General features: G+C 28.9%; 2 protein-coding genes across 2 annotated transcripts; one reads left to right on the top strand and one right to left on the bottom strand.

Moving 5' to 3' along the window:
• Positions 1-235: 235 nt before the first annotated feature.
• On the top strand, positions 236-4,808 carry LOC103487897 (glutamate receptor 2.1-like). Its single transcript, XM_008446407.2, has 5 exons — positions 236-503; positions 1,558-2,939; positions 3,125-3,425; positions 3,524-3,918; positions 4,578-4,808. Exons 1-5 carry the CDS (start codon positions 236-238, stop codon positions 4,806-4,808), a joined length of 2,577 nt encoding a protein of 858 aa, XP_008444629.1.
• Positions 4,809-6,192: 1,384 nt separating this feature from the next.
• LOC103488543 (uncharacterized) lies at positions 6,193-6,675 on the bottom strand. Its single transcript, XM_008447341.1, has one exon. The coding sequence runs from the start codon at positions 6,673-6,675 to the stop codon at positions 6,193-6,195; it is 483 nt and encodes a 160-aa protein (XP_008445563.1).
• Between the last annotated feature and the right edge of the window lie 3,696 nt (positions 6,676-10,371).

The raw sequence follows: 10,371 nt of genomic DNA, 5'->3' as shown, positions 1-10,371 counted from the left end.
TTCCCCTCCTCCCCTAAAGTCAGAACGAGTTCATAACTTTGAGCAATTCAGCCTAAAAATTATTATTATAACAATGAAAGAGAATCTTAATAAGTAAAGCTATTAATTACTACTAAAATGTGCTTCATGGGATTTTGAGTGAGAGATATATACAACTATATATGATGATGATCATAGTAGAGCCTTGATTATACACATATGTTAAGGAAAATGAAGATATAATTAATAAGGGGATATGGGTGGAAGAAAGCATTGGGTTTCCTGTTTTGTGGGGTTCGTATTTGTGTTGGTTCTACTGAATTTGGTAGAAGCCAATGCAATAAGTTCATCATGTAAGCATATTGATATTGGTGTTGTTACTGATCAAAGCTCAAGGATGGGAAGGCAACAGAAGATTGCCATTGAAATGGCTCTCCAAACCTTCCATTTCTCAACTTCCTTTCCAAAATTGGAGCTATTTCATAATGATTCAAATGGCAACTCGGCTCGAGCTATAACTTCTGGTAATTCAAATTTTTTTTTTAGAATGACATGAACAAGTATATTAGATCATCAGCTGCATCGAAAAATCTCAATAAGATTGAAACTTTGACCACTCTTATCCTATCACAACACTCTGATTCCACCAATGCTTTTATTTTGTGTTTTTCACCAAATCATCCCTTTCACTCGTATATTTTTGAAGGTTTCTGTTATTTTATATTTTTAGAAACTTAGATTTTGTTAGATAACCAAATTATTATTTCCATTTAGCCCTTCTTCTTCTTCTTCTTCTTCTTCTTCTTCTTCTTCTTTTTTTTGGTTTGTGGATATATATATATATAATTTGTCTTTTAGTGTACTTGTGTAAGGGTGTTGACTACTCGAACCAATTTTATATAGTGTATTTTTATAAGGGTGTTGACTCGAACCAATTTGACACTAAAAAAATCGTTTCTAAACTATATTTTTTAATTTTTAAAATTTAATTATAAATTAAATATTTGATGATGATTTTCGTTTCTCAATTTTAAAATTTAAGAAACATTCCTAAAGGAAAAAAAAGTCTCTAATTCCATTTCTGACTCCCTAAACATAACTGATTGCGTAGGTGGCTTTGATGGTTGAGAGACCCGTCCAATTCAATTACGTATCACCGATCTTCATTTTCATTATTTATTATTTTTCTTTTTCAAAATTAATTTCTTATCTTTATATTTATATATTATTTAAGTTTTGAATTTTAGAAATTTCAATAGATTGATTTATATATTATTTAATTTTAAAATTTCCTATAAATATTTATATATTATTTTTTCTTTTGAATTTTAAAATTTCAACATGTATTATTATATTACTTTTATCTTTTATTCCATATATTATTTCTGTTTTGAATTTTAGATTTCACAATTTTTTCAGCTTTAGAACATGTTAGATGTTTGCAATGTATAAATGATATATCACTTCTTGTCTGATGGATATAGGAAATTCAAATTCTCTATCGCCATGTAATATTTTGAAAGTACATCTTTAATTTAACCCATGATGTTTTTTAAATATTTATATTTTCCATTACAGCTTTGGATCTGATTGGCAACAAAGAAGTGAGCACAATTCTTGGGGCATTTACTTTGCAAGAAATGCAATTAATGTCCGAAATTAACAAAAACTTCATTGATATTTCCATAATATCCCTACCAATTGCTGCTTCTCTTCCTCCTCATAAGAATAATCTATTCCCACTTCCTTCCTTTATTCGAATGGCTCACAACATCACATTTCACATCCAATGCACAGCCGCCATTGTCGCCCATTTCCAATGGCATAAAGTTACTCTCATCTATGACAACACCAACGACGTGTTCTTCAACATGGAAGCTTTGACTCTCCTCTCCAACCAACTTGGAGCTTTCGATGTGGAGATTGACCAAATCTCATACTTCTCTTCTTCATATTCAGAATCTATGATTGAGGAAAAGCTCAAAAGCCTTGTGGGCCGTGAGAGGAGCAAGGTCTTCATTTTGGTGCAATTTTCTGTCGAATTGGCCAAATTCCTTTTTCACAAAGCAAATAAGATGAATATGATGGATAATGGGTTTGTTTGGATCGTTGGAGATGAGATATCAAGTCATCTTGATTCTTTGGATTCATCAACTTTTAATGACATGCAAGGTGTCATTGGTTTTAGAACTTATTTTGATCATAACAAAGATACTTTCAAGAAATTTAGAAGCAAATTCCATAGAAAGTATGTTTTGGAGTATAATGATGACGAAGAGGAGGAGATGAAAAATGGGGAGCCCACCATCTTTGCACTTAGAGCTTACGATGCAGGATGGGCTGTGGCACTTGCAATGCATAAATTGCAAGCAAATTTTAGCAACAAACAATTGTCGAAGGAAATTTTAAGGAGTGAATTTGAAGGGCTTAGTGGGAAAATAGGATTCAAGAATGGTGTTTTAATGGAACCACCCACTTTTGAAATTATTTATGTGGTGGGTAAGAGTTACAAAGAGATGGGATTTTGGAGAGAAAAGGTTGGATTTTTCAACAATTTGAATGAAAATAATGATCAAGAAATCAGTAGTAGCATTATTATTGATGAAGGAAGAAGTAGAAGTGATAATAAAAATAATGATGTTGTTTTGAAATTACCAAGATTCGTTTTGTGGGAAGTAAATTATGCAGAAACAGAATTAATGAAACGAAGGACGATTAACATCGATAATTCAAATTCCGGAGGAATGGGAAGGACATTATTAAGAATTGGTATTCCGGCCAACAATACATTTCGAGAATTTGTGAAAGTTTCTTACGACCACATAAATGGAAAATACATTTCTGGATTTTCCATTAGTGTATTTGAAGCTGTCGTAAAAAACCTGCCTTATTCATTGTCGTATCAGTTGATACCAATCAATGGTTCTTATGATGGATTGATAAAGCAAGTCTACGCAAAGGTAAGTACGATATAGGTAATATATATATGTGTAGAAAAAAATTGAACTGTTTTTGTTTTTTAAATTTTGTGAAAAGTTGGATTATTGCATGTGATTCTTGCACCTATTCATTGTGTCCTTTGTATATATAACCAAAAAGGTGTTGTATTTATAGGAACAATTATATATATGGTGGTTTTTATTAGGGTCTGGATGCTGCAGTGGGAGATATCGGAATATACGCGGACCGATTTCAATATGTTGATTTCACAGAGCCATATATGATGGGTGGGCTTGTGATGATAGTGAAAGAGGAGACAAGGAATTGGAAACAAATATGGATATTCATGAAGACGTTTACAACACCAATGTGGATCATTTTGCCAATCTTCCATCTTGTTATAATGTCTGTTGTTTGGTTTGTTAGGGATCGAAATGATCGAGATTTACCACCAGGAATCCCAGAAATGCTATGGTTTGCCGTAACAGTCATCTTTTATGCTCAAAGTAAGAGTTTTAAGGCCATGTTTGATAATCATTTTATTGTCTTTTCTCTTCTCTCATTTCATAATTTCAAAAGAACAAATTTTTATGAGTGGATGCAGGAAAAGAAGTGAAAGGTAATTTAGCAAGGTTGGTGTTGGGGACATGGTTGTTTGTAATTCTTGTGGTAACTTCAAGTTTTACTGCAAGTCTTACATCTATGATGACGGTTTCAAGATTTGCACCATCAGTTGTTGATATTGAAACATTAAGGCAAATGAATGCAACAGTGGGGTGCAACTATCATTCTTTCATTCCGAGATATTTGAATCATACATTGAAAATTCCTAGTGAAAATATTAAGAACTTTGTTGGGATTGATGATTATCCAAAGTCATTTGACAATGGAGAAATTGAAGCAGCTTTCTTCATCACTCCACATTCTAAGGTCTTTCTTGCTAGGTACTGCAAAGGCTACACCATTGCAGCTACTTTCAATCTTGGTGGCATCGGTTTTGTAAGTTCTCAACTAATAATCTACTTCCAACAAATATATATATATATATACACACACATTTTTAATCCCTAGATTTTCATCAAATTTTTAAATGGTTCATAAATTTCAAAATATAGTATTTTTAAGTTTTGAATTTGATTTTAACTTAATAATCTTCAAAATGTTTTACAATTATTGAGATTTAAATTCTGTTTCAATTCGTTTAATAGGGTTTCAAGATTTATACTTTTAGGATAAGGCGGGTCATCCTGTGAGATTAGTCAAAATGCCCGTAAACTGGTCCGGACACTCACGGATATCAAAAAATATATATATATAAATTTATACTTCTAACTTCGATTTCCCACTAAACACTCTAACCCAAAACTTTGAAAACAAAAAAGATATAGAAAAAAATACATAGGTAATGTCTAGTTGCATATATTTTGTGTACGACTTCTAACTGCTAACAAGTTATAATATGTCATCTAGACAAAAAAAATCTTTTTTAAAAAAATTAATTGATTTTTTTTTTTTTTTTTTTGTTGCGTTAAAATATGAGCTACAAGCTGCACTTAACCATTGTTTCTTTTTTTCTTTTCTAACGTGTATAGAAAGACATAGGTGTAGTCTAGCACTACACTTGGTAGTAAAAAGAAAAATGTGTTGTTATGTTGCAGGCTTTTCGAAAAGGGTCAAGTCTAGCAGTGGACGTATCGAAATCAATTGTGGAACTTATAGAGAAAAGAGAGATGCCACAGTTAGAAACAACGTTGTTGTCAACCTTCAATTGTTCTTCAGGGAGCCAAGTTGATGGGTCCTCAAGTTTGGGGCCTTGGCCTTTCGCAGGTTTATTCATCATTTCAGCCAGTGTTGCTGCTGCATCACTTTTATATTTTATATTCGGATAAAATCGTTGCATCGATGACAATACTGATAACAACAATAATATGGATAACAATAACAATAACAACAATAATGCAGCAGCTGAACAAGTCCAACCCATGGCCAATGGCAATAACAACGCAGCTGGATAAGTCCTACCCATGGCCAATCGCAATAATTAAGAATTATCGTTTTTAAATTTTATTTTGTTTTAAATAATTCTTTTTCTCTTATTTCTTATCGCTATATCGGTGTAATTTTTGAACTTCAATCATATAAATTTATATATCATGTAGTCCCTAAACTTTGGATATAAAACCTCTATACTCCGCCATCTCGAAATCTTCATTCATTTACTAAGCAAACATCGATCTCTCCACAATAAGAATACATTTTTTGTTTATTTACTTGACCAGCATATATTAATTTACATGCACGATAGAATATTGTTCATAAATCTTTTACAGATTTAACATTCTTTCAAGATTGTATTTAATTTTTGGAAAGACGATTTTTCATGTAACATCCTTTTTACTTATTCTTGATGGTAGGGCGTGCAATAAAAACCTTAAAAATTAAAAAGCTTACACCAAATCGATTTATTGTTGGAAAAACAATTAAGATATATTAGTGCACCTCCTGATCCTGATCTGATCTCCTGTTTGTGACTTGTTTAATAACATATCAGTGCACTAAGACTAATCTCTCATATAGTAAAAAAAACAAAAAAAACAGAAAAAAGAGTTTGGGAAAAAAGGCTCATAATCAAGAACCAAACCAACAATAAACCCAACTTAATAAAAATTTGATCCATTGTTGTTAGTTGCTGGACATTATCGGTTAATTTGGTTCCTTAATTTCTTTATAAAACCAATTAGTTTTGTTTTGTTTTTGGTTGGACTCAAAAGCCAGAAAATCAAACTGACTTTCTTCACCCCTACCTGATGTTGCTTATTGAGTATAGTTAGTTGTAGACTCATTTATACTCTTAAAGATTTTGAGGTCTCCCAACTATCTTTCTAATATATAATGTATAAGTGTCCATCAAATTAGATCGAAGTGTGTTTCTTTGGATTGACAGCATTCTTGAATTAGAGTTTTTTTAAACAAGTGAATATACGTTTGGATTTCCTAAACTTTGATATCAGATTTATCTAAATACGAAAGTTCCATCAAAGAGACGAACATCTTTATTAATTCCTCATGTAAATATTTATAAATAGGGAAATATTTATATTAGAAAACGATAACATGACAAATACACACAACAATACACCAGAGTAGCAATATATATATAGTAAGAGTTGATCATGAGTACTGCAAGAACAAACTCTTTGTTCTAGTTTTTCTTAATGAGTACTAGATATATAATATGATGATAGCATAGAGTACATAAATTTAACAACCTCTTCATTTCTTGGGCCTGTTGATTACTCTGTCAGCATAATCAAGAACTTTTTCAAGTTCATCCATACTGATATAGTTATCTCCATCAGCATCAGCCAAATTCAAAGCATAGTTAGCTTTACTAAATGAATTCAAGGAACCACACATGTTAAAAGCTTTTATTAGCTCACTTCTAGTGAGATGACCATCACCATCAATATCGTGCTCTAAGAAAATCTCCCTCATTTCATCTCTACTAAGCCTCATCTTGTATGGCCCACCAGAGGCCTTCTCATCAGGAACCTTCTTAGGTTCAACCTTTTGAGGCTTAACTTGTTGGTGATGGTGAGAAGCAGCTTGCTCCATGATCAAAGCAGTTAGCTCATCTTTGGTCAGGATTGAATCACCATTCTTGTCATACTTTTTTATCAAAGTATTTGCTTCTTGTTCACTCATGTAATTACCTTGGGCTGGGACATGGTGATCGTTAAGAGCATTTGTAGACATTGTTGAAAACTATGTGGGGTTGTGTTTTGGGATTTGATATGGAGTTTGGAGATGGAGTTAAATTAATGTCTTGGGAGGATTAACACTATATATATACTAATTTTAGGAGCATGAGTATTTTTTTTCATGTACAAATTGGAATCTTATTCCTAATTTCCTGTACTCCAAAAACAAGAGATAAAAGAAAAAAAAACTTATTCCTTACCTAATATATCTCTTTATTGATTAAGATATATATAAAGTTCCTTTTTAAAAAAATTTATGGTTAGCAAAAGGGAAAAAGAGCCAGTTAATTATATATATAAAAGAATATATAGAAAAAAATATAGAATCTTTTTACACCGTCATATCTTATCAATTTCAATAAAAATATTTAGTACAAAAATTATTGGACAATAATTAAAACTTCAATCTTCAAGGATGCCATGGCAATTATTTAAAATCGTTATCAAAGATCATTTATCATCTTACCTATACATGTGATTTCAGTTTGCAATCTATCATCGTACGGTATATGATATTAGTTCAAAACTAACATCTCAATCTAAAATTGTTGTTCGGATTATCTCAATATCTTAATTATAGAAATATGAATCAAATCTTTCTCTAAAATAGAAGATTATGTTCATTACCACTAAACTAATTAAATTTAGTTTAAGTCATGTTAATTACTCTTATACTCGACACTAACTTGACGGAATAAAATAAATTTTAAAAATAATTGCAAGAAGGTTAAGAAAATAGAAAATAAGAAACGACAACCTAATAATTTTGGTTTCTTGTTTCTCGTAACTTCTATTTCGCTATTTGTTTCTATTATTACGATTGCATTTGGCAATTTTATTTTCGTGTTCTTTCTGTTTTTCATTAAAAAGTTTAAGAAACAATTTTTTTTTACATAACTTTTGTTTCTTAGTTCTCTAAAAAATTTATTTAGAAAAACTAAAAGTTAACTTTTTAAATTAAATAACTTTATTATTGTTATATTTGTTTATTTTTAACACTTGTATTTATTTCATAAAAGAGCAACCTATTTCCTAAAGAGAGTTACTGTACTACCCAACCTAACTTTTGATATTTCAAGATTGTTTCAATTTATTAATCATCATTATCTTTTGAGTGAAATGATGATGTAACTCTTGGAAGATCAAGATGGGGAGTAAAATTATTATAAGACCAAAAGGTATTGTTTTCTAAAAATAAAAGATTGCCATATGGTGAGTAGTTTTAATTGGATGCAGCATGAACTGTAAAATATTTTCAAATTATAAAATTACATACTTAGGGTAATAAATTTCCAAAAACAACCATATATTTAAATTAATTTTTTCATTTTTGACAATTTCCTATATATATTAAAATAAAAAATAATAATATTCGTAAAACAAAGTCTGCACTACTTGTACTTGACTGATGTGATCATATCATGTCCATGGAATAATTGGCTTCTAAATCTGAAAGCAATGATGAAAGCAAAAATTCTCTCTAAAAGATTCTTGAATTCATTTTAAAAATTAAATGTATCTAGAAATTCTAAACTTAACTAATAATCCGACTCTTTAATGGTTATATTATTATTATTATTTACAAATTTAAGTCTAATGTTAAGGACCCATCTTTTAGTCGCCTGATGCCAAGCTAATTTTTAGAAACTAATAGGAGAAAAAAAATGACATGACAAAGATTGGAACATTACATAAAAATTTTACCTGATATCTGTTAAATGAATTATGGTACATTTTAATTATATCATTTATAACAAAAAAAAATACTTGTAGTATGAGTCTATATCACTAGACTAAAAGATGTATGTAGATCATTTATATAAATAATCAATAATGGGAAAATTATTTAAATAAGTAGTGTGAATTTTCTTTTAAAAAAATATTTCTATATTTCCAAATGCATAACGTTAATTCCCTGTATTTTAGCAATTAATTGGTGTACTTGTTTTATAATAATACAAGTGATGTAATATGAAGGTAGGATCTTGCTAACTATGGAGTTTGGAAGATTAATTTTAGTGTAAAACGACAACAAAGAAAAAAGTAATACAATAAAAAAGATAAAGAAGAATATATAAAATATGATAGAGTTATTAGAATAAGATTCTGTTTGTCGTTACTCATTTTAGTAGAATGGTTGTAGAATACGGTTCTTTTATTATTGTTATTATACTGTTTAAATATAGAATTAGATTCTTCTTATCTTATTATTATTATTATTATTATTATTATTATTATTATTATTATTATTATTATTATTATTATTATTATTATTATTATTATTATTATTATTATTATTATTATTATTATTCTACTACTACTACTACTACTACTATTATTATTATTATTCCATACAAATATTATATATACAGTGAATTTATTTATTTATAATGTAATGTATGTGCATTACTTTTGGTTTTGAAAGATGACGAAAATTTAGTAAATAATTAGGGTTCTTGTGCTTCTATAAAAGAGATATTTTTAAAAAATGATAAAATATTGAAATTATTTATAAAATAAAATAAAATTCATCAAATTCTCTAATAATTTATTTAGAATTTTTTATTAGTAAATAATTTCATTTGGTCGTATTATTCATACCAATTTCTTTTTATATATAAAACAAAAACATTGATGATGTTGCAAGGGTCATACTTGGGCAAGGTTTTTTAAACGATGATAATAGGTTGAATTTTGAGATTTATGCCTAATTTTTATAATTTTCTGTAAGAAGCAATGTTATGTGTGTGTGTCTATATATATATTATTGTCAAATACATAATTCCCCCATAAAATATTTATATCAAAATTTATTTAGAGGACATACAATTATAATATTTTTATAGATTAATTACTCATTTAAAACCATAAATTAAATCAATCATCCATGGGCGATATGTCAACAATAACTTTCAAATAAAAGATTAATTTTTCTTATCAACTTCATTGATTGGATTTTTATTTTGTGGATTTGTGAATTTATGCTGTTGTCATTTCAAAGTATTTGTAGTGCGTGAGTGGATAGCTTTTATCCACATGACACAGATTCTAGATTTTTCGACTGAATTTATGCTATTGTGTGTGTGTGTATATATATATATATATATATATATATATATATATATAATCACAAAAACAGAAAAAAGAAACAAAACTTTTTTAAAAAAAGAGATTTGTCGTATGTGACTGTTGGACACTTGGATAATTGCATAAACATGGAATATTTTTCATATATATTCTAATTAACAAAAAGAAAAAAAGTGTGCTTTTATAATAATATATAGCAACCTAACTTACATATCTCTACAAAACTAATATTGCAACGAAGGGCAATCGGCATCCTCTTTTTATATTGAAGACTAATTTAGAAGACAAGTACTGGTCTTCATTTCATGCTTTATATGTAATTTAAAATTATTGAATTTTAGAAAACTGATAAGAATACATAAGTTTGAAAATTTTCTAAAATACCAATTTAGTTAAATTGTTATTGATATTTAGAACAAACTCTTGTCTGTCTCATCTATTTTATAAATTTAACAAGGAATTAAGAAACTCTCTTTGATTAACAAACGACAACATTAGAGAAGAAGAAATTAGAAAGGTTTACAAATAAATATGACAAACAAAATCTTATTCTAGAAAACTCTCTCCACCGTCTAGATTAAAGATCCTTCTTGTCTAAGAATAC

Source organism: Cucumis melo, chromosome 3, assembly GCF_025177605.1.
Source record: "Cucumis melo cultivar AY chromosome 3, USDA_Cmelo_AY_1.0, whole genome shotgun sequence".
NCBI classification, from domain to species: Eukaryota; Viridiplantae; Streptophyta; class Magnoliopsida; order Cucurbitales; family Cucurbitaceae; genus Cucumis; species Cucumis melo.
The sequence above is the reverse complement of the archived record's forward strand: the minus strand, read 5'-3'. Positions and strand labels throughout refer to the sequence as shown.